Raw genomic sequence first — 24,896 nt, 5'->3', positions numbered from 1 at the left:
ACTTAATACTCCTAGGGGAATTCTGCACAAAATATTTTAAAATTCTGCACATTTTATATTGGTCAAAATAACAGAATTTACATGACAGTCTTCAAGTAACTACATTTTAAATTAATACAGAAAAAAAGTTATTTAAAGTTGCAGAATTTTAAATATTTTGAGCAGAATTTCCCTAGAAATTCACTGTAAGACTGTCCCTTCCACTCGCTCTCCCTGGCCAGTTTGCCCTCTCAGGCCCCAACTCCTCCACCTGCCAATATCTCTCCCCTTCACCTCTAGGCTCAACCCTTTCCACTCTATTGCCAGTCCCAGAGTTTGACCGGATTGTCACTACTGCCCCTCACACAGGCTCCCTCTGTCCCTCCCTCTCTCACACACATACTCCCTCTCTCCAATACACATACATATACACACCCTCATACAGGCTCCCTCACATACACAATCCCTTCACACAGGCTAGCACTCTCACATACACACAATCCCTTTTTCATACACACGAGCTCCCAATCTCTCTCTCTCATACACACACTCCTTCACAATCTCCTCATATAGGCTCCCTCTCTGAAACCTGCAAGCATCCCCCCCAACTCCCCCTCATATACACACACATTCTCTCTCACCGGCATCCCCTTCACCTCATATAGGATCCCTCTTTCTGAAACCCACACTCAAGCATCTCCCACCCACCCTCTCTCACCTCCCATGCTCTCTATCACCCTCCCCTCTGTCACCGGCATGCCGCGGGACGCGCTGCATTCGCGGAATGCCAGGATCTCCTAGGCTATTTTCTGCCGTGCTGAGATGCTCCCACTCTCGGATTGGCCGCTGTCCATGCGCTTCAGGTTTTGGAGGGAGGAAATCGGAGGGGGGCGGGGGTTGAATTCTGCAGGAGTAACTTAAATAGAAGGTCAGGGAAACCGGACTGGGCGAACCGGAAAGCACAACCTCCAGGGTGGGACCTCAAAAGACTGCGGATGAGAAACCGGAAGTCAGCCAGAGCAAAGTGGAGCGGTGGCATAGAGTACCCACACAACTGAGCGTGAGAGTCGCTTCTGACCATAGGGAATAGTGGGCGGCTAGAGCGTCTTCTCCGCTTCCTGTTTCCGTTGTGGGGGGTGGCGAGGGGAGGATAAACTACACTGCTGTTTAATAAATGGTGTTGGAGTGGGCTGTGAATTAATAATGTAGTTCTGAGTAGTAGAGGCGGTTACCCTCTGAATCAGTTTTTGCTCTGAAGGGGCTGCGGTTGTGGGTTTATACTTCTTATGCTCCACGTAGAGGTTTGGAGTGGCCATTCCATCCTCCAGTGACAGTCGTTTGCTTGTTTTACATGCATAATACTCTGCCCCACTTCTGATGCCAGTAGTCCTTGGTCTCCGGTTGGCCTTTACGAACAAGTTTTCTAATGCCCAAAGTCTTCAGCAGTAAAGGGGTGAATACATAATCTTCACTGATTTTTGTTTTCTTGAAAAGTTGAAGGGTTATTATTGTTTACTTAGAAACATACAAGATCGTTTCTAAATCTGAGTATTTAATTGCCTTAGATCGCTGGTGATGGTCTACCAAGACAGCAGGAGATAGAAGAAAGCGGATGAATGGCCTTAAAGCAAGGGCTTGCCTCAGATGTGTGAAGAAGTTGGAAAGTTCGATCTACTTGTTTGGAGTCCACAGGTCAGAAACCGTTAATGTCGCGCTCCTCACCAGTTTCACTTGCACGTCTGCTTTCCAGCTTTTAACTTTTCATTTAAACGAGCGGAACTTGTTGGCTGGATTATTTCAATAATCAATTTTGATTTTCCTGGTATGTTTATATGTCTATTCTATTTTGGGCTAGATCTATAAGTTTTATATGGGAAAACGTTATTTAACTTTGTAGATGGAATGGATAGGAGTTTTGATCTGAACCCTCCGAATTACAGCTCTCAAGACCTTAATTGCATTCGCAGCGTGTTGCAACTAGACCATAATTACTGCATGCCACACTCCCGGAGAGCCCAACCCACCCATACTACTATATCTCATCTTAAACCTCGCTAGCAAATAGATGAGCCTTAACCAGCTTCTGGAACTTCACTGACTGTGGGTTAACCAGGGCTGGTTTCAGAAGCAGTTCTATTGTAGAGAACTCACAAACTGGAGATAGTATTGTTGGGACCACGAGGAAACTGGAGATAGTATTGCTAAGGGCATTCCATTGTGCAGTGTGGTAAATTCCTAGGTAGAGGAGGTTCTGGCCTTGGTGAGAGGTGCATTTTAATTCTGGAAATCCCTGACCAGCCCAAGTGGATTGAGGTGAATGAGGTTCCCCAGAGTGGGAGCGAGTGAACCAAGTTTAACTTCCCCCTTCTCCTGATGGTTTGTAGAGATCAGTTAAGTGAATTAAAAACAAGTATGGCAGAAACACAAACCATCAGTGTTTCATAAATCTTTGGATTGAAAACATGGAACAGTTACAAGCTTTCAATCATCTTTTCCCTTTCCCTCAAATTGAGCTGCTATTTTAAAGGTTGAGAATTGTTGGTGCTGTAAACTGATCTCATGATAAACTGCATGGTTAAAATGCCCCTGCTTTAGAGAGCTTACATGCTAAAGCTTGTACACTGGGCGGTAAAACCACTTGCTCCAGTGATGGATTGATCAAATGGACTGGGATCCACAGATATGGCTCTCTGTGCTCTCAGCATGGTGCCACTACCATGTTGCTGTTCCGTGCGGTATTAATTATTACCATGGATCAGTAATCGTTGTACTGTAAGAAGCTCCAAGGGCTATAGTCATCCTTGTGTTTGAGATCTGGATGCTCTCTTAACCTGGTGTATCAGTTCAAATGATACAGGACTTTGATTTATTAGAATGCAGCACAACTGCCACAAAGGATTCTAAAATGCTTTACAGGCACTGTTCATCAAGCTTTGACATGCAACAGTTTCTGGGATGAAAGTGACTTTTGCTTTTTAGTTCTGGGGCACAACACAAGACTTTTTTTTTTTATCTGGGGAGAAGAAACAGGTCAAATCTCTATGTGCCTTCTATTGATCTCATCCATAAATTAACATCGCACAACTTCCAATTCGCACAATGCACAGTTTATTACAACAGTACAACAACGTGATCGGAGCTCCTGTATACTGCCTATGATCAGAATTTTCTTCCGTGTAACTTCACACAAACATTCTTTCAAGGACAACTTCCTTACCAGCACATTGTGTGAATTGGAAGTTATGCGATGTTAAAATGTATGGATGGAGTTCAATAGAAGGCACATAAAGAAGATTTGAGCGACGTGGGAAGTTGTGTGGAATGAATTGTAGAATCAGTGACATTACAGTACAGAAGATAGTGTTGAAGCCTCAGACATTTCTTCAGACCTGCTTTGATGATTTCCCCTGAAGAAGCCCGTTGAGGGTGAAACGAGGGTCCTCACTGGGAGTTATGTGAGCTGTGTTAACAGACGTTAGTAGATGAACCTAGTGATAGTGTGAAAAAAAAAATTTTTTTTTAATTATATAGCCATCATTATTTGAAATTCACAATGGGTAGTGTGTGATTTCATTATGTAAATCCAAAATTTGTTATGGTTGAGGAGTACATTATTGTAAGAAGTGGTGTAATTGGCTATAGTGGGAGTTGGTTTTCTTACTATATGCAATTTTGGGATGATGGAATATGTATTAGTGTGTGAGTATGATTGTATTATGGTGTGAGTAGTTGGGAATATGTGTGCATCATGAAACTTTGGGAGCTTTGATAATGTTTTAATTGATATTGTGGGGCATCCATTTGATGTAAGCATTATATGTAGAGGGTGTAAAGATGATTTTCAATTAGATTGACTATATAATAATGTGAATAAAAAATATATAAGTATATATAGCATATATGTATCTCTGATTATTGTGGTAGTATTCATGATATATTCAGAGGGACTGCACGTATTTTTTTATTTCTCTTCCATATTGGTCAGATCTTATTTAGGGTTGCCAACTTCCCAGATAGTTCTGACCAGAGTTTGAACAGTCTAGTCACAGTAGTAAAGATGAGAACAGGATCAACTATTTTTGGTTCTAGTGTGGAATCAAGCATTATTGTACATGTTGGTTTATTGTCTGGGATTACTATGCTGGTATTGGGATACATTTCCCAACTGAGCTGTCAGTGGAGGACCGGCCAGGAGAGACAGAGGCTCATCACTCAGCTGTTCATTCTGGCCCTGCCTCTTTTCAGCTGTCTCATCACAGGCCCACCACTTGCGCCTGCCATCTCTGCCCAGCCTCTCAGGAACAACTCACTGCTGCCGCCTCTATTGTGTGCTGCTGTCTACACCGGCCTCTCCCAAATCCACACTCGGCACAGGCCCCAGCTCTTACTCCCTGGGTCCTCTCATTCAAAGTGGGACTTCCCTTTCAAGCCCGGGCCTCAAACTCTTTCCATGAAGAACCAACATCTGCCCTTCCAGGATACCCTGGGTCACAGGATAGGTATCTATTTTATTTTTACCTTTTTTTCTTAACCTGTTTACACAGGGCAGTGTTAAGCCCCACCTTCTGGGAAAACTAATCAGGGCAGTTCAGAGATAGCCATCATGTGGTTGACATGACAACCTATGTAAATGATTCTTTGGGCAGTCATGCAAGTCTAGAATCTTATGTTATCTGTAAAAGAAGAATCACTTCTTGTATACGATGAGATACTGTTGGACAGGTTGTCAGAGGCATGGCATCAGCATCTCCCAAAATACTTATACTGAATAATAAAAAATGTTATGTTTTCAATAGAAATCTAAGTGTTCTTGTCTCCCTGGCCATAAGTGTCATTAAAAAATGGTGTGATGCTTAACAGCAGACTCAAATAACCTCAGCACTGCAACCGCATGTGCATCTCTCCCTTGGCTCTACCTATGGCCCAGACTCAGTGTTGCCAGATTTTAAATGGGGTTTTTAGCACAAAGTAAGACACAGTGTAGCCCCAAACTAGCTCAAGTAACCCGGGAAAAGGAGGTAACAAGCCCAAAAATAGTCCAACTTTCAAAACACCACTTAAAGGCTAAGCTAAATGGTATTTTCAATAATAATTATATTCTGATGTATTAAAACATACAAACTTGTGGTGCAGAGGTTCCCAAACCTGTCCTGGGGGGACCCTCAGCCAGTCAGGTTTTTCAGGATATCCATAATTCATATGCATGAGATAAAATTTGCATGCTATGGAGGCAGTGCATTCTTTCCTCTTACCTCCAGTCTCTGGTTACTAGGCAACAGCCAGGGTAACCTCCTAGAAAAAAAATCCATAAACTGCTATTAATCTTGGATTGGCCACTGTTGGAAACAGGATGCTGGGCTTGATGGACCCTTGGTCTGACTCAGTATGGCATATCTTATGTTATGGAGGGAGGGAGGGAGGAAGAATAGCCTAGTGGTTAGAGCAGTGGACTGTGAACCAGGAGACCAAGGTTCAAGTCCCGCTGTCACTCCTTGTGACCTTGGGCAAGTCACTTTACCCTCCATTGCCTCAGGTACAAAAACTTAGATTGTGAGCCCTCTGGGGATAGGGAAATACCTACAGTACCTGAATGTAAACCGGTGTGATATCTCGATTGAGATGAATGTCGGTATATAAAAATAATAAATAAATAAAAAATAAAAAAATGTACTAATATTTTCTAGCAAGCAGCACCACTAAATATAACTAGCTCCAGTCAGGAATTCTACTTAAAGAAAATATGGTAGAAATGAAACCGGCATCAAGTCTAAATCTGAATAGCAGAACCCTCCCCATCCTGAATATAGCCATTATTATGCATTGGTCTGATTTCTCAATTTTATTTTTTCCAAAATTGAGCAGCCTGCCAGCACAGCTCAACCTGTCTGCCTAAACCCCTGAACCTGCTGAAGTTGTCCTTGCCACACAGAACTCTTTCTCTATCTTGGTCCTGAACCCGAAGCTGCTAACCTCTCCTCTGCACCCTGCTGAAGCCTGGTAACCAAACTTTTTTTAAACCCAATTACACTAACTGCTGTAACCACATCCTCTGGCAGTGAATTCCATAACTTAACTATGTGCTGAGTGAAAAAGAATTTTCTTTACTACTGTGACTAGACTGTTCAAATAATACCTTTATTCCCACTGAGCCTCTCTAGTGACTGAGGCACCTGCTGCGGTCCCTGCCGACCCTCACTTTTTCTCTGGGGTATGCCAGCATCAGCCACGTTCCATCATCTGTTTCCCTCTCAGCTCTTGTTTTCAGTCCAGCAGTGGCCCGCACCCTGTTGTCACTGTGATTGCCCGCTGATCACTGCAGGCTATTCTTAATGGCGTAGCCTCACACTGTGTTGCTTCACCAGGCTGCTGCCCCCCCCCCCCCACCTTCTCCCTTAATAAGTTGGAATTACCTGCTGTTAAACAAAAGAATGACATGTACTATAGTGAGACCCCCATGCTTTGCCTTTGCCAGCACCCTTTTCCTGGCCCTCTCCCTATCCAGCATACTCTCCATTGCCATTCCCCTAGTCCCCTTAGGCTGTTGCATGGCTGGCCATGAGAATGGGCAATGTCTCCTTTAATGATGTATTACAAAGAGCATAATAAGTATGAGTGTGTGAATGAGAGAGAGAGCATGTATGTTGGGGGGGGGGGAGAAGCAAGAGAAAGACAGTGTGTGAGTGTATGTGTTGAGAGAATACAAATGTGTGTATGATAAAGAGAGGAGAAAGTTTGTGCATCAAACCTACTATTCCACAACTGCAGGGATATTGGAAATGAAAATCTCCAGGTATGGAGTATTGTGTATTATTTAATGTGCTTGCTGTTTGAAACATTTTATTTCACACAACTCTGTTCATCAGTTGTGTGAAATAGTTATTCTTTTTATTAGTAGGGATTAATTGTTATGCATGATGTTTTATGAGGAATGGTGGTTTCCATTGTTGCACTGCATACAGAATCTGGCTTGTTGCAGTTTCCAGTTTAGCTTTGGTATACTCAATGGAATTCACTACCACCTGAATTTCGCTTTCACTACCACCTGAACTTCACCTTGAACAATGCCCATTCACCTTCAGAAAGAAACTGAAAACCTGGCTTTTCAAACAAGCCTTCCCTTGATTGACCACACTTCAAATAAGGATCATACAAAAATCTTCATTTACAATTTACAGTCAGAACTACACTGATTCATTAATAACTTTCATTATTCTTGCTGCTCTCTTGCTCTAAACCTGTAATAATGCAATCTACCCTGCCAGTTCCTCAGCCCTCTGTTCCCCCCTCACCCACCTCTTTGGACTTCTAGCCCTTTCCCTCCTCCCCTAAGACTCAACACAAATTCCGTTTTCTCGTCGCTCTGTATAGATTTAATCACCCCTTGAAGAACTGTTTGAGTGCCATCCAGGTCTCATGCCAAGTTACTATTCTAAATTGCTTGTTTACTATTGCTTGTTGTTTACCATTTTAAAAATGTTTTAAAATGTAAAAAAAATTTTTTTTATAATTTTAAATTGTTGGTTGCTTACTCTATCTTAGCGCTATGTTAAGCTAATTCTACCTACCTATTCAGGACAACAACTATCGTAGTTGTCCTGAATTCATCTCCCTGTTTTTTGTAACTTTTCGCCTATATCTCTGGTTATCCCTTTGTTTCGCTGTAAACCGGTACGATAAGACATGTGTCTTTCACTCTCCCCACCCACGAGGAGTTCCTGCCTGTGTAAAAGCATTGGACAATACCTTTATTCGAAACAGGGGGAATGGGTTGTTCCAGCCCCGATAATAGGTGTTGTCTGCATATCGGTTAAGAAGACCAATGCAATGTCCCCTTTGCGCTCTGTAGGGGTTCAAGTGGAATGAACTCTGGGTTGGAGATATTCCTGAAATGTAGACCACACAGCCTTCAAACCTGTTCTGCTAGGAGCAGATTGGGTCTGGGCTTCCTGGAATTCGTGTGAGTAAAGAGCCAACATTCTCCCAAACCAGTGCTTGGGATCTGGATGTCTATCCCCTATCCAATTGGTTAGTATTACCTTCTTGCCCACCACCGCCGCTTTTGTAATAAATGCCAAAAGCTCTGAATGGGTAGATCTCAGGGAGGGCGAGACCCCAAATAGCCAAGTGTCTGGATCTTGCGGAATTACTTACTGCCATATCAATGAATATTTCTGAATCACGGTACTCCAGAATTTCTCAACAGCTGGGCACTCCCAGAAACAATGAAAATATGACCCTATCTCCCGTCCACATTTTGTACATTCTGGAGATGCACAAATTTTAAATTTGAATGCCCAGGCCGGCGGGAAATATCCTTGCCATAAAAATTTATATTGTGTCTCCCTTAGGATCTCGTTAATGTGGGCGTAGGCGGACAGAAAGTCATCAAAGAAGAGGTGGAAAGGAGCCCACTCCTTCCATCGTAAATAAATTGGTTGGAGGACCTCCCTTCCTAACTCATTCCCCCAACTCTTTGTAAAATTTGGATATACTGGGGCCTGAACCTACCCTCGTTTGCAAGAGATTTGTAAAGGCCACAGTTTTCTTGACATTATTCCAGCTGTCGATTATGTTTTAGCATAAAATGCCTGAGTTGCAAATACCTGTAAAATTCCTTCCTGGGATAGGAAAGCTTTGTTGTAATTCTTCAAAACTGTACAATATACCCGTGTAGGGTGAACTAATTGGTGTAAATATTCTAACCTCAATAAGGTCCATCGCTGAAACACCGATATTCCTTTATCAGGCTCGAAGAATGGATTGTTAGTTATTCTCATTAAGGGAGAGACACCTCTCGGTTGGGCCAACCACAGACACACTCGCCTCTAGGTATGGCGGCAGGTCATCACTAGAAGGTGGGCACGAAGACTTGAGGGGATTTTACTTGGATCCTCGTGTAGCAGTGAGTTAAGGAATGGTACCCCATACCACTCCCGAAGAGTCGCATACGAAGTGGCAAAAAGCCAATCACTAAGAAACCTCATATTACATGCTAACCCATATTTGAACAGACTGGGACACCCAAGGCCCTCCTCCGCTGAGGACCTTTGCAACATCCTCAGAGGGATCCGTGCCTTTTTTTCCTCCCCCACAAGAATCTGTTAAGGACTGTCTCGCACGTATGTCTCGCACGTTCAGCCACAGGGGTAACATTTGAAGGATATACTTCCATTTCAGGAGTAGCACCATTTGATATAAGTGGAGGCGTCCTTTGAGCGATAGTGGTAACTTCTGCCACAGAGTCAGGGAGTCAGTCGTGTGTTTTAATTTGGGTGTTACATTTTGCCTATAGATCGTGTCTAGCGCTACTGGAATGAACACTCCTAGATACTTAAGCACCCCAGGGGCCCATTTGAATGGGAAGGAACCAGGCCAGGTCGGTTGGGCCATCTGACTGATGTCCAACGCTTCCGATTTATCAAGGTTGATGTTTAGTCCCGCGAAGGACCCAAAGTGTAGTTGGAGATCCAACAGGGCCGGGAGCGATTCACGGGGCAAGGTTAAGAACACCAGCACGTCATCTGCGAATTCAGCAACCTTAAACTCCAAATGTGCTCTGAAGCCCCTGATGCCTGTGTGTTGAGCTATCCGCTGCAATAGTGGGTCTATGGATAATATATAAAGCAGAGGGGAAAGGGGCAGCCCTGACATATCCCTCTCTGCAGATGTGCCGTTCGTGAGGCAAGGCCATTGACTATAACTTGTGACGCCGGCGAGTCGTGTAGTAGGTAATTTATAAATGCACCTGAGAACCCAAAATGTCTGAGTGCAAAGAAAAGATAAGCCCATGAAACTCTGTCAAATGCCTTTTCAGCGTCAAATCCCACTGCTAAAGCCCCCTGCTTCTCATCCTGGCAAAATTTCATCGCCGTTAGCAGTTTTATAATGTGACCTGTAGCTCTTCTACCCTTCACAAACCCACTTGATGTTCTGATATTAATTTAGGAAGGCGTATGCTCAACCTGTCTTCCAGTATCTTGGCTAGTAACCTCAATTCACTGTTCAGCAGTGAAATGGGCCGGTATGAAGCGGTCTGAGTATCGTTCTTCCCGGGTTTAGGTAGGATTATAATGTGAGCATTGTTAAACGCCTCAGAAGTTGTTACGTGCTAGCCCTTCATTGTAAAGGTTAGTGAGGGGGAAGCCGCAATATGTTCTCTCAAAATTTTGTAAAAATCATAAGATAGACCGTCAGGTACCGGAGACTTCCCTGCTGCTACTGCATTAATGGTGTGCAGGACTGCATACGTTTGTATAGGGCGATTGAGGAATTCCCTCTGACTGTGGGACAACTGAGGTAACTCAATGCCAGTAAAAAAGGACTCTATCTCTGCGTGGAATTTGATCAGCTTTGTAAAGGGATTCATAAAAAGTACGAAACACTTCACACACATCTTTTGGGTGCGATACCCATGTGCCCCTTTGCATTTGCATTTTCCTTATGTAAGTATGTGGGCGAGCGGCTCTGATCAAGTTAGCTAAAGGACTACCTATTTTGTTTTCAAATTTGAAAAAATTATGTTGGGCTACTTGTAGTGCTTTGAAGGCTCAAAGGTGTAACACCGTATTAAGTTTATTGAGGGTGCTATAAAAGAACCTACGATTAGCCTCTGGGGGGGAATTTATCCAGTCTTTCTTTGTTTTTTTTCAGGATAGGTTCTAATTGAAGGATTTCTTTGTCTATCCTTTTAGCCCTTGGGCTAACATAAGCTATGATGTTCCCTCTGAGGACCACTTTCCCAGCTTCCCAAAACAAATGGGGTTGTGGCTTCATGTTGGGCATTAAAAATCTTGTATTCTGTCCATTTATCTTGTAAGTTTCTGAAAATCCTTGTCCCCGTTTCGGAAAACAGGAAAGCGCCATAACGTTTGACCTGGCTTTTTCTGCCCTATGTTCAGTGTTACTGCCACTGGGGAATGGTCGGAGATGACAGGCTTCGATGTCCGCTCTTTTTACTAAATGAAAGGCCGACCTTGCCGTAAGAATGTAATTGATCCTAGAGAGAGAACCGTGCGGTTTGGGGGAAAAAGTGAAGGCTTTCTCATCGGGGTGTAAGGTTCTCCACACATCTAGGAGATCCAACTGCTGACACAGGAACCCTATTCTCCTTGCACTGCGAGCGGCGGGCGTTCTACTCACTGGGGATCTATCCAAGGCAGAGTCGTGTAAGCAGTTAAAATCGCCTGCGAGGAATAAGACCCCCTTCATGCGTGGCTAGTTGTACAAAAACCTCGGGTGCGTAATCGTTGGGCGCATATATATTACATATGGTGACTTCCTGTCCATGCCATCTGCCTGTAATAATCACATATCTTCCCCCAGGATCTGTAATTGAGTTGTCCAAGGCAAAATCAGCAGTTTTGTTAATGAGAATCGCAACCCCCGCTTTGCGCCCTTGGGCTGTAGAGAAAACACACTTGGCCACCCATTCCCTGTGTAGTTTCAGACTTTCCTGTTCCCTTCGATGTGTCTCCTGTCTACGTGCAATTTCCACCCGGAGTTTCTTGAGATAATTTAAGACCACCTTGCGTTTAATCGGGGATCCTAATCCATTAACATTCCACATGGCCAGTTTTGTCATGTTACACTTAATTGCCTTCCTTTTGGGTCCCCCGGCTTTCCTCCCCCCTCTTTGGGAAGGGATGCCCAGCCTCATCCCTCCTCTCTGACCTGTCAGAACGCTTTTGTCGCCTTTTGCGAACACCATTCGAATCCCCCCCCCCTCCCCATGAAACCCCCTTGTCCTAATGGCCCAAGTTTCCCTCCCCTTCCTTAGCCGTAGCTCCCCTACCTAAGCTTTTCTTGGAAGTGTTACAAAATCCCCCCCCCCTTCCCAATCCCTCCATTCACAAAAACCTACTAACTGGTGCTCTTACGAGGACCAGAATAAGGATATAGGAGATCGCGTCTTAGTGTGTGTCCCCGTCCCGTCCCCCCCCCAACATTGTACCACAATATATTCCTTATAAACTGGTAACTACAGAGAACAAGTACGGAACCGTTGTTGACCCTTCACCGGAGAGCTGACTTTCTGTGCCTCGCTGAGGCACTGTGCCCCTACGAGCATTCATAGTCTATCGTGAGGTGATCTTTGATGCGCTGCCTGTAAACACAAGAGGGTTGGCATCCGCGAACCCCTGGTGTAGAAGGGCCTGGTGCAACGCAAACTGCTAAAAGTCACTGCGCCTGTCGGGTTGTATCTCTAGTAACCGCTCAAACTGGTGCCTTTGTAATGTGTGGCGCCTCGATCTCTTTACTGTCACATGGGTTAGGCCCTCGTTTGAGCTGTAACCCACTCCGGTTGGGTCAGCTGCTCTCCTCCAGGGCTTCCGTCTGTGGCCACACATGTGGATAACTTTAAACGTAAGCTCTCTTTAACCGCAAAGTAAAGTGAAGGCCATAGGCCCTGTCCATTGCTATATGCACTGCTGTTTTTCTTTTTAGCTGATTATGCTGCTTCACGAATTCCTGGGCCTCCTCCGGTGTGGGCAAGGAGCATGCCTTGCCTTCCCACCAGACCCTCAAGACAGCTGGGTATTGCAGGGCAAATTTCACCTGCTTATCAATCAGGTGCAAGCATATAGCAGAGTATTTACACCGTGCCTGTGAGACTCGAACTGAATAATCTTGAGTGATGCAAACACAGTTACTCTGGTACAATAATTCGTGCTGCTTTCGGTAGGCAAGCCATATTTTATGCTTGTGCACATAGTTAAAAACTTTGGCTATAGCGATTCTAGGGCATAGGTCTGATGTTTTCTTCACACCCACTCTTTGCGCCCGTTCTATACAGCGTTGGCCCTTCAGCTCTGCTAGGCCCACAGCCTCTGGTAACCCACTCCTCAAGGAACTCACCCAGCTCTCTGTCTTCTATAGTCTCTGGAAGACCTAAAAATCTTAGGTTCGCCCGTCTGGACCTGTTTTCCAGGTCATCCAGCTTGCTTGGCATTCCTTGAGGGCAGTGTCATGTGCTGCTAGCTTCCCCGCGGCTGCTGTCAGGTCGTCCTCCACGAGCGATACTCTGCCCTCCACATGGTCTAGTCTCGGTCCCAGCTCCGATAGTGCATCCCGGACTTGGGTGAGCTGGGAAACTATCTCTGCCAATTTTTCATCGAGTGTCGCTGCTATGGTGTCTCTCAGGACCTCGATTGTGATCGAGCCAGTTAAGGAGGGTTCGGGATCGCCCGCGGAGACCATCATCTTGGGATCTGCCGATTTCCTCTTGTCCTTTTCTTTCTCCTTTCTGCCGCAATGGGAGGCCATTTGAGGTGAGGGATTTGCATAAAATGCACTATAGACATGGGCTAATGTCTCTAGTGCTGAGCAGCCTGCGATTTTATCGCCATTTCTCTGCCTTGCCGGCAAATTTTGGAAGTGGAGCACCCGGAGCTTCAGGAGTCACGTCCTCCTCAGCGCATCACCCCACGTGATCACCGTTCCATGCCCCTTATTTTGGTCGCCCTTCTCAGCCCTTTTGAGATGTGCCGACCAGAATTATATACAGTATTCAAGGTTATATCAGTATAAAAACAAACTGGAAAGAAACTTCTTCGAGTTTCATTTAAATCTGAAATTTGCTTTATGAGCACGCTGGTCTAAGAGCTTTCCCTCCGTGTGACCTCGTGCCTCTTCCCCCTTCAGCGCTGGGCAAGCTGCAGAAACAGTCGCCTCCTGCTGCTCTGCCGTTCCTGCAGCCTCTGATTGGCTGCTGCCGGTGAGTCATCACATTGCGACCGCTGGCAAGGCTGCCCGACGGTCTGCCGCAAAGAAAAAACAGTGCCAGCAACAAAGAGGATTGCAAGCTCTCGGCCGCCCATTTGCCTAGCCCAACCGCGCCAAAAAAAAAAAAAAAAAGAAAAAAATTGCCGCACAACGGGATGAAAAAGTAGCTCAGTTAGGTGGGAAACTGCCTAATCTGGCAATTGCCCAGACTTCCCCGCGACCCAAAAGTGGAGCGCGGCCGGTGGGGGGCGGTGGAAGACAAAGACCACCTGGAGGCCATGCTAGGCTAGACCATTGAGAAGACGTTCCCGTCTTCCCCTTTGTTTTTTTTTTTCCGTTGGCTGAAGCGATTCACCCAGTCAGTTCTGGCTGCCTCCTCTCCACTTTGCTCTGACTGACTTTCGGTTTCTTAGCCGCGTTCTTGGACGCGGTGGTGGTGACCGGAGAAGTGAATGTCTCGCGGTCCCTCGCATAGTCTGCGAGGGAGGGGTGAAAGAGCCTGACACCCCCGGAGAGAGAACAGCAGGCAAGGTGGGGGAGAGTGCGGCGAGAGATCTGGGGGATAACAGGAGGAAGAGTGTGGGAGAGTATGGAGAAACGGTGCCAGGCCCAGCTCCGGTGAAGACCTTTTAACGCGAGTTGGGAAGGTAGACGGAGGGGGATGATCTGATGGTCTTGAGATCGCTGCGAGAATGTGGGAAAGGAAGTAGCTGCCAGAGGGAAGGGTGCTGGTGTCTGCTGCTGGCAAGGGTTAGCTTGCGAAGAGGGTAGCTGCGGGTAAGGGAGTACCTACGCTGTGAGGTGCAAATCGATAAAGGAGCTTTTGGTAGAGATTTTTCTGCTGGACAGTCCCATGTCTTAAACCTCCTGGGAGATGGATCTTTTGCTGCTGAAGAGGCCCAAATCAGTCAGAAGCATCATGACGAGTTGTCAGCTGACCCCAGGATGAGACAGGCTGATCCAGTCTTGGCTTAGCCTCCTTACATGTATGGATTTGTAGCTCAGATTGTTCCATTGATTTCCCTAAGAAAATCAGATCTACAAATGCAAGGGTACAAAACTAGGACTGGATCAGCCTATTCAGTTGACCTGGGGTCAGTTGGCAACCTTAATTGCGACACTGTGCCCTTGCCAGGATCTAGCTGCTGCTCCATCCTGGCCTATTTTAAGGTCAATAATTGATTTTAAAAAATTATATATATATATATATATATATATATATATATATATAATATATGTGTGTGTGTGTGTGTGTGTGTACATGAGTTCTAAGTGAGGGCCACAGATGTGTCTGATTTTTAGGATTTCCACAATGAATATGCATCATTTGTATTTGGGTACTTACAGTATAAGAATAAGTCTAATTTACATGACTTGGTTACCCCAAAAAGCAGACTGGTCTTCAGACGGGGGTTAAGAGCCTGTGGTCTAGAAGCATTTAAGCGGTCTGTCTTTTGCCCATTTGAATTTACTGTTACGCTCTAATTTTGCCAGCTCTCTTTTTGTACTCTTATGCAGAATATTTGTGTTAATACTTCTGTTTACTACTTAGTAAGGATGGAAGGATTTAGTGTAATTTTACCATCCTGTCCTTTAGGCCATGAACAAGTTTTTGTTCATTTTATCCTTTAGGTGTTTCCAAGTTGGCATCCTCTGTTCAGGGCCAATTTCAATGCTGCAGAGTATATCAGCTCATTGTTTTGAAGATCACACGTGAGTCTAAAATACTGCCTGCTGCTTCCCTTGCCCTTTATGTGTAAATCGGCAAATATGAGTCAGGAGAATATTGTGGCCAGGCTCTTCCCAAAGGGAAACGGAGCAGCTCAGTAACTGATATAAAAGGTGAAATGCATCAAATTGGGTCCTATGGGGCCAGTTTTCAAAGAAATTAGGCTCCTAAATTTTCCCTTTTCTGAAATTGTACTCTGGCTTGGATTTAAGCTCCTGTTTTATTTAGAAGCCTAAAAAGTGGCTATGTGGACAGAGTTAGGGCGGGGAAACAAAGTCAGGAGCTTAGTAATGATTTTCAGAATTAGGCACCTAATTTGGGGACCTAACTCTCGGCAAATAAAGAGGAGGCCTGAATTTAGAGACCTAACTTTTAGGTCCCTACATTTATGTGAGGCTTCTGCTGAAAGTTTAGGAACCTAAGTTTGGCTGAAAATAGGTGCCTATCTTAGAAGCCTTAATTTAGCTTGGCTTTTTTTGAATATCTGCTCCTAGGTGTCTTAACCTGGGCTCTTTATAGTGACTTCTTCAGTGTATTCCTTAAACCCTGCCATTGGTGGCTCTTGGTTTTTGCTGGGCTTTGTGTGTGGATTCCTGTGATGCCTTTGCTCCTTTCCTGCTACAGTGTTTTATTCCCTCTTAATAGGAATAGATTCATCTGATTTCCCAACCAGTTCTCCTTTGTAGCTCACAGTGTGGGGATATCAAAACAACACTTTGATTTTAGACGAGAGCTCCTCAAACATTTCTCCTATGTGACACCCCCCCCCCCCCCCCCCCCCCCATTTTTAGAAGCTGAAAATCATGGCATGGATGATGAAAAAAGCAAATTAGTACTCAGGAAATCATATGTAAGGAGCACATGAATTGGGTTTCTTCAAGTGTCAGTAACGTACCCATATTCATATAAATCTTTGCTCCTTACCTCTCTCAATCTGAGGATCACTGATGCCCTAAGGGCACGAGAGGGTAGGGAAGGGCATGACGCTGCAGTAGGGCAGGGCTTGTGTTTTTGTTGCTGGGAAGCAGCACTCTGCAGCTGTCACTCTGAGCTTCCCTGCCAACCTCTAGGGTGCAAGGCGGGGTCTCACATCCTCCATCACTGGGGTTGCTTTCTGCCATTCTCAGTCAGAGGATCACTGACAACCTCTAGGGCACAGGGGAGAACGTCTTGTCACAGGAGGGCTGGGAAGTCTCTCCGAAACTCACCAATACCCTCCCAGACTCCAGGGGGCCCAGGGCAGGGCTGGCCTTCCTCTTAATTACCGTGATGGCAGCCTAGAGCTATCACTCAGACACCTTTGCGGGCACGAGGTGGCACACACTGCGGTCAGATAGAGCCTGTAAGCTTGCCTTCCCCCCCCCCTGCAGGAGCTACACCAGCTCTCTCCTGTACCCCAGATCCTCTGTTTCCAACAAGCCTCCTGACAGCCAGGGTGAGAGGGTGTTAGCCTGCCTCAAGGTCCCTCCTGCACCAGGTAGGGGAGGGGTGCTGTTCTGCCTCAAGCTTCCTCCTACATCAAGGGGTGGGGAGATTTGTTCTCCTGCTCCAAAGGTGCTTCCTGCATCTGAGGGAAAGGAATTCTGCCTTGGGGTCCGTAGCACTAGAGGGAGGAAGGGGGGAGAGTGTGTTTGAGTTTTGTACTAGACTTCATTTCTATTAACACACATACCCTGTTTTTTCCAATGCAAAAGGACTGCTTAGAGCAGCTTACCTCAGGTTTAAAAATACAAATCAAGTATTTTATATAAGCAAAAAAAAAACATTTCATATGCTTTGGTGGAGGTTAATGGCAGAAATGTGCTGGTGAACTGTTCTATATTTAAGTTGGGATGGTGTACTGTGAATAAATCAGCTAGGAGCACCCTTTCAAAATCTGAGCCACAGAGCTGAGGAACAAATACATTGAAACGCGGCAGCATCCGTGCATTTTATTTTGCTCATTGTAAAGTGATTGTGCAGCTGCTGGTTCTTTCCTTTAGGATAAATAATCCTGCACTGCAGTGCTGGACATTTGCCGTGGGCTCGGGATAGGAGAGGCCAAAGGAAACGTACAGCAATGGATTTAGGTATGTTGGAACTTTTTTTTTCCTGCTTTTCTTGGCCTATTAACCTTAAAACTCTAGGGTAGGTTTCCAGCTCATCTCTCTGCCTTTGGCAGAGACTGCAACTTGCATTACCTGCCTTTCCTATATATAGAGAAACACATAATAGGACAGAACATAAGAACCATAGGGCCTATATAATCTGCCCAAATTACCGTACTTTCTGAATGAGGCATTGGATTATATCAGGGAAATCTCGTTCAGTTTTTGATTAGAGTCAGAGGTAACCAAACACGTGGGCATGCTTTTATAAAGGTATGTCTGCAGCAGGGACGACAGCTGGCCTGCTGTCGTCCCTGCTGCTGATTAATAGCCTGAGCTGATTGTGGGTCTCTCTTATACCAGCATTTGAAGCTTTTCATGGAGAAACTAGAGGAACACAAGACACTTTCCCATGAAATGCAAAGTAGGAAAGGTGCTTTTTTTTTTTTTTTTTTTTTTTTTAAGCCAGTCAGTGCTTACATCCTTCAGCGAAGAAGACAAAATACTTTAGAAGCAATTGTAGGAGCTCGGAGCCTACAGGATTTGAGAGTTTGCAATATTTCAGTAGCAAGGAGCGATCATCCAGATCTGTGGCCTGCCTTTATATAAATGTTCTGAGTATTGTTTCAAGTGTGTTTGTATATTTGCTTTTCTTGTTTTTATTTTTTCCTGTATTGTATGTTGTTTTATAGTCGTTATTAATATTATGTATGTTTTATTGTAATCCACCCAGTATAGTTGAAAAGTGGGCTATAAATATTTAAATAAATATATTTGGGTTTTTACCCGACTTCGAAGGGAAAAAGGCTTATGAGATCACCATGTCTGTGTTCCCACCCAAGAACGTTTGTGTTTTCATGTCTTAACCATACCAGATGTTCAGTATTTATTTATTTATTTTTCTTTTTTGGATCCACATGTACACACATTCCAGGAAGTAAGCCCCATTGTTTTTGTTTTTTAACAGGGCCCTGGAGCATCTGTGAGCAAATGACTGTTTTGCAGGGCGGCTTCCTGCTGGCTGAGAAATTGAGTCAACCTAAACTCTTAAGAGACCTGACCAAGCCTGACTGGGCCCTTGCTGGACAGCCTATCGCTGACGCACTGAAGGAAATTGACAGAAACTGGGACTCGCAGGCACCTCCGCCACAGACCCAGGCTTGGAGGAAGAGAGCGGTGGCCATCATTTGGGCCAAAATTCTCGCGTCCGGGTCCAAAACAGATGCCATTGAAATTGAGAGAAAATGGAGAGAGGATTTTTTTTTTTCAGTAGAGAATATGATCCCAAGTATTAACCATGTTGTTCTGTTTGAACTGCTCAAAAACATTCAAGCTGTCAAAGGTATTTGTTGAGCTGCTGTTGGTGCTGCCTGCAGCTCTCTGTCATGCCGAGCTTGCATCCTTTGTTGAGTATGTTGCCAGCGAGACCTCTTTGGAAGACGTAGCCACCTTTTTGGATGTTTGGTGGGAAATCCTGAAACACAAGGAGCAGAAAGATGAAACAGTGAGGGGTGTTCGGTGCCATTGCAAGTCAATACATCCCCACCTCTTCTGACGAGTTCTCTCCATCGCCAAAACGATTCAAGCATGATCCTGAGTTTGTGCAAACCTTTCCATGCGGTACTGGTATCCTCAAGGTTTTGCTTGATGGAGTAAAACGAATGAAAAGTAACATTTCATCTTCAAATCTGAAGTTCTATTCTTTGGCCAACCTTACGGAGACATTGTTAGTCTGCGCTTTGCTAGATAAGGACTCTGACTTGTTACCTGTTGAGATGTATTTAGAGAAACTGGTGACAGTGATTTCTATTTGGATGTCTGACGAGAAAAACCAGGGTCACCAAGAGAGCTTAGCCACTAAGGTGAAAGAAGCTGAGAAAAACATATGCGCTGCAACCGTTGCATCATATTTTAAACTCTCGCAGGAAGCAAGGAGCCTGGGCTTTCAGCTTCTCAAGGACTTGTTACTTGATTGGAGTGATGAACTTACACCTATGATGAGCAGCAGTGAGGGAGACAACTACGAAAGCTACAGACTGAGTGAAGGTCTGGCATCCTTAGCTAAAAACCTGAATTGTTTCAGGGAGACTGGTAGCATCTGTGGAAACGAGAAAGAAACAGTAGAGGAATTAAGGGATAGCATTCTAAGTATCTTGGAGAAGATCCCAAAAGCCATTCTGAAAGGCAGATGTTCCAATGCAAGTATCATGGCTTCCGTTGCCATGATAATTATCAAGGACAGAATGGTCAGGCACAAGGAAATGTGTTCCCTCTTTGCTCTGCAAAGCAGCTGGGCCTTTTCTATTGATTGGGTGGATTGTCTTGATAAAAACAGAGCCCTCTTTCAGGAATCAGAACTGGTTTTAAAATTGTTAGACACAGTTATGTCTAGCACTTTCCCAGATGACATGCCAGAAATAAAGAGAGCCTCAGAATGATCTTGAACTGTTTTGGTGAGCTTTCGTTCCCCGATAAGAACAGAGTTCTTGCTGGGGTGTTGTCTGCTATGGGTAGACAGGGTCTTTCCCAAAAACTCAAACTGTTCACAGCCGGATTTCAAGAAGAACTTAACAGAGTGTTCAACCAAATTGCACAAAGTGTGTCCGATCAAGGGTTGGCCAAGGCTACATCAAAGGTGGCTAGACTTGCTTTGCTGAACCCAGAAGCAGCGCTGAAAAAAGCGTGCCATTTTGCTGTTTTAAACCTTGGCGCACACAAATTTCTAGCACAGATACTGTGTTCCCTTCCAGCCCTCAGCCTTAAGGATCTTCAGAATTCAGAGGGACCAACCACTTTGCTAACAGAATGTTTGAGGAGGTGTGTTGGGGAAAATTGTCTTCTGCCAAAGAAGAGAGCCAGTTTTTGGCCTTCCTGATGGCCCTCATGGAGTCGCCTGCAACATCGGCCCATCAGAGTTCCTCGCCCCCCCCTTCTTCAGCCGACCGATGTGACTAGAGCATTTGTCCTTCCATATCTGGAGGGTAACTTCGTCAACATTGAGTTAAGTCTGCAGATTCTCCATAGGGCTCTAAATGTACAGAAATGTGTGGATGGCCCAGGCAACCAGTGGGTCATGTCCTGCTCCCCGTTCCCACTCATTCTGTCCCTTTGTAAACTTCTCAATGAGTATACAAAGTACTGGGAGCATTCAGAAACATCCCCCTATCTTACCATGGAGTCCAAAGATCTAATCATTGACTCCCTCCTGCAGGTATGTGATGTGGTAGTGCTTGAAGCACAGGCCTTCCCAGAAACCTGGACCAAATCATTATTTTGGCTTCACAGAAAGATGGAGCACCTTGACTGGACTGTGGGCCTCAGGCTGAAGACACTCTTTGGAGATCACTTTAAAAATGAGGTTCCTGCACCATTGTTTGAAGTAGGCAATCTTTCGGAGAACGAGTGGACAATCCCTTCACGTTGGCGAATACGGACCAGGCAACGGGATTAACGGCGTGGCTGGAATGCTGCTGCATATCTGCGTCGATGAAAAACCAAATGCTGTCGCTCCTTGCTGTTGATACAGGAAACCCTGAGGTCATCAATCTCTTCAGCAAAGGGTTTCTGGTGGCTCTGATCCAGGTCCTTCCGTGGTGCAGTCTGAGTGAATGGAAAACTGCTTGCTGATGTAGTGAAAAACCTTTTGCAGAGGAAACTCTTACATGTGCCCTATAGCTTGGAGTATGTGCAGTTCATGCCACTGCTTAACTTTCGACCTTTTGCCTCTGACCTTCAGATGTCCGTGGCTCCTGCTGCGAGGGTTTCAGCCTCCTTTGCAGTTCTAGCTGTTTCCGGCTGGCTGCCACCGGAAGGATGGAAGCACGTGGCGAGGCTGTACTGCAGCAGCATTGCTGACGTGCTAGAATCGGTGAAGAGCAGGATTTCTAATCGGGACCTTCAAGAACGTGGAAGGCAAGAGCGTGACTGCCTAGAGGAAGCCTTGTTTGTCTACACCCAAGTGTTCTGCCACGTGCTTCATATAATCACAATGATGCCGGATGACAGCTGTGAGCCACTTTACTTCCTCTCCCTGGAGATTCTTACGCTGTATGAAGCAACAGCTGTGGCAGACACTTCTGTTAATCGCTTGCTCCAGCGGGCTAATGAGCGCCATTTTCTTACAGTCCATCGCTGAAATGTCAGGAATGGGGAGCAGAGAAGCACACTGCTACAAAAATAGGCATGTTCAATAAAGGACTCAAACCCCAGGTGCCAAATATCTGGTTTAAATGAAATTCTCTTTTGCCTACTGCACCTTTCATTATGTCTGCAGCATCTCTCTGTTAGACAGTAAATTGCAATACTAAAGGTAAGGAGGAATGTAAAAGTCCCTCTCGTGTGTCCCAGGATGTGAGTAGACTCTGCTTTGGAAAGGAGACTTTAGGCCAGTTCTGTGTGTTTATTTATTTATTTTTTTTAACACTCCCTTTTTATATATTTTGGTACCTATAGTGCAGAAAAAGCCAGCCTGTAGTAGCTACTACAGTGCAATGAAATAGAAGTTCAGACCCTGAGATGGACTGGAAGTTTATCCCTTGTCTCTGCAGTGTTTTCCCTCTTACCCCACTTTCCAGTCATTTCACTGCTTTCAGATTGTCCCATTAGATGCAGCAGTGTGAGAGCTGACCCACCCAGCTGCTGTTGTAGTGTGCAGCATAGTCATGTCATAGGTACAGGTTGTGCAGATGGTTTGTGAAACCAAAGGAACAGTTTTTCAGATCTGTAAATGGTGCATTTAAAGCTGCTTTTTACATTCATTTTGTTGTAAGGAAGGAGGCCTTGCTCTTGAACTGCAGGATTACACTGAAGAGGCTAAGAATATGCAAACCAATAGATTACACTGCAGTGCTCATCATACTGCAAAAATATTTTTCATAAGGGAAAACAGTGCTAGATGGATTCAAGCCTATTTAATACTGTACATTATTTCTAGTGAGCCATCAAGATCATTTTATAATATGCAAGAATCTACTGTGTACCAAAGGAGTGACCTTTTTGTTAACATGAAACAGTTCAGAATCTTAAATACATATTGTTCTTTATAAAATGTTTTTTTTTTGTGTTTTGTTTTTTTAAAGGTTTATTAAAAAAGAACAAAGATTAGAAAAACATTTCATTTTTTCAGACTTTAATTTCACTTCTTTGCAAAGTCTTCATATCCAATGAGCATTTATGGATTGAATTCGAAGGCTATTTTAATTAAAGAAAATAGTCTTTAGCCAACTGTCAATCTTTTTAGGAATTTCCCTTTTAGGAGGCTCACTATTGACGTTTAAGGTGCTGCCCTAATCTGCAAAAAAAAAAATGACGCTGGAGATTGGCATGACTGACGTACTGGATGGCTTCGTCACAGGCATTCCACAGAGTGTCATCGTCCTTGCAACCCTACTCCAGCAAATAACTCTTACTGTTCAACTTAGTGGTAATTTGAACATAAAAGGACTTCATCAAAGTTATTTGTATCAATTTAAGCCTTTCAGGTATCAATAGAAGCTTAATTGACCATCTCTAAAAGGTAAGATGCTCTTCGCTATACCTGAACAGTGAAGAAACAGAGTTGCTGTAATAACCCCAGTTAACAGCTGGAGTGTCTCATACTGTGACAGGATTACTAAAAGTGTCTTTGAACATTTAATTTCATTTTCCTAGTGTGTAGCCAGATGGACTCAGGGCCATGGGTATTGTGTCTTCTGCTAGCAGATGGGACATGGAGTCAGATTTCAAGCTGATGTCACTCTAGATATACCCTGCAGTAACCTCAGCTCTTCAGTATCTCTCCGTCTCCTAGCAGTTGTGGACACTATCCCACACTAGAATAGTGTTAAGAATTACAGCAAAGAAAAAACAAAATTTACCTTTAAGAAGATCGAGCCCCGCTCTCCTGCGGTGATACCTAAGGATCCCTCCCTCAGTCGAGAATTCCTGAGGTGATCTCCGATAACCCTCAGAGTTGTGCCTTTGTCCAGTAGCTGGTTCCCGGCGTAAGATTTAGCCCCCAGGGTGGCTGAAAGGCAGTGGGGTTGCAGAACCGAGCACAGCGGTGAAGGTAATTCCCTCTCCCCCACAGTTGGAGACCATCCGGCACAAGATCGGTAAGGGCCGAGACCAGGTAAGAAAAAAAATCTTAAATTCAGGTCTCCGGTCTCCAGAGCTCGGATTACCGTACCGAATTCTCCTTTGGCGAGGTTAAAGGGAGCACCGATCGGGTTAAGCAGCCTTGGTTGGGCTAGGCCCCGATCCAGTGCAAGAGTCCACACATGTGGAGACTCTCAGGGGTGCCATCTTCCCTTGACTGGCGGTATGCTCGGGGCAGGCCGGTCAGCCGATGCACCTAACTTGTGCACGTCTAATCAGATGCGTGCACAGCCGAGCGCACCCCGCCACACACACTACATGTTCAGCCGCGTTACAGCTACACGTGCATATTGAAGCTGGAGGCATGGCACAGGCGCCAAGAAGGCCAGAAGGCATTCTCTATGCACAGCTTGCCACATAAGGGCAGCACAGCCTGAAATTGGAGTCCTGCCTGTGTCAACATTGCGAAGAAGCCAGGGGGAGCCAAAGCCTGGCCCCTTACTGTCGGGAGATGGTTCGGGAAACTCTTGACGATAGCTCCCGGATTATGCATCCCCGAGATGGCTTCTCCACAAGAGGGCATCTCTGGGGCCCCTACTCTGACTCCCCCTGGGATTAACATGGACCCAGGGGACCTTCTCCTGGTTGGAATTTTTCCAGGGCCTGCAAGCCTTCGTTCAGGCACAATTAGCCCTGGCCGCGCCCCGGGTTCAAAACTCTGCCAGAAGTACAAGATCATCCCGGCCTGCTCGGAGTGCCTCAAGACATGCCTCGCCTAACCAAGAACTTCCCTGACAGGGACCCAGACACCTCAGATGATGAGGGTGACTCCCTGGAAGGAGAAATCCCTCCAGGAATGGAACCATAACCAAACCATGCTTCGCTTCTTCCACAAGGACGAATTACCAGCCCTTGTTTCCCAGACTCTGAAGACGCTGGGTATTCCAGGCATGGACATTATGGTGGAACCAAAGAAGAACCCCATTTTGGTGTCCCTTCGTAAGGCCTCATGCTACTTCCCAATGATGGAAGCATCCAGGAACTGATTGACCTGGAGTGGGATGCCCTGGAGGCCAGTTTCAAAGGGGGTGGGGCCTTGGAAGCTCTATACCCTCTAGAAACCAGTGACCAAGGAATGCCTGCGTTTCCCGAAAGTGGACGCTACGGTCTGTGCCGTCTCAAAGCAAACCGATTCCCGTTGAGGAAGGGGCTGCATTGAAGGATACTCAGGACAGACATTGGAATCCATCCTGAAGCAGGTTCTTCAACGCATCAGCAATGACACTGCAGATTGCTTCCTGCTG

General features: G+C 45.2%; 1 protein-coding gene across 1 annotated transcript; it reads left to right on the top strand.

Moving 5' to 3' along the window:
• The first annotated feature begins 12,764 nt into the window (after nucleotides 1-12,764).
• GEMIN4 (gem nuclear organelle associated protein 4) lies at nucleotides 12,765-22,618 on the top strand. The gene is given in 12 exon segments (XM_029612742.1): nucleotides 12,765-15,414; nucleotides 17,413-17,499; nucleotides 18,485-18,837; nucleotides 18,839-19,024; nucleotides 19,026-19,950; nucleotides 19,953-20,327; nucleotides 20,330-20,442; nucleotides 20,444-20,926; nucleotides 20,929-21,129; nucleotides 21,131-21,265; nucleotides 21,268-21,306; nucleotides 21,308-22,618. Coding segments are annotated over 11 exon segments (3,165 nt in total). The 5' UTR covers nucleotides 12,765-15,414; nucleotides 17,413-17,489; the 3' UTR covers nucleotides 21,653-22,618.
• The last annotated feature ends 2,278 nt before the right edge of the window (nucleotides 22,619-24,896 follow it).

The sequence above is a fragment of the Rhinatrema bivittatum genome, chromosome 8, assembly GCF_901001135.1.
Source record: "Rhinatrema bivittatum chromosome 8, aRhiBiv1.1, whole genome shotgun sequence".
NCBI classification, from domain to species: Eukaryota; Metazoa; Chordata; class Amphibia; order Gymnophiona; family Rhinatrematidae; genus Rhinatrema; species Rhinatrema bivittatum.
This window is presented reverse-complemented; position numbering and strand designations above follow the sequence as displayed.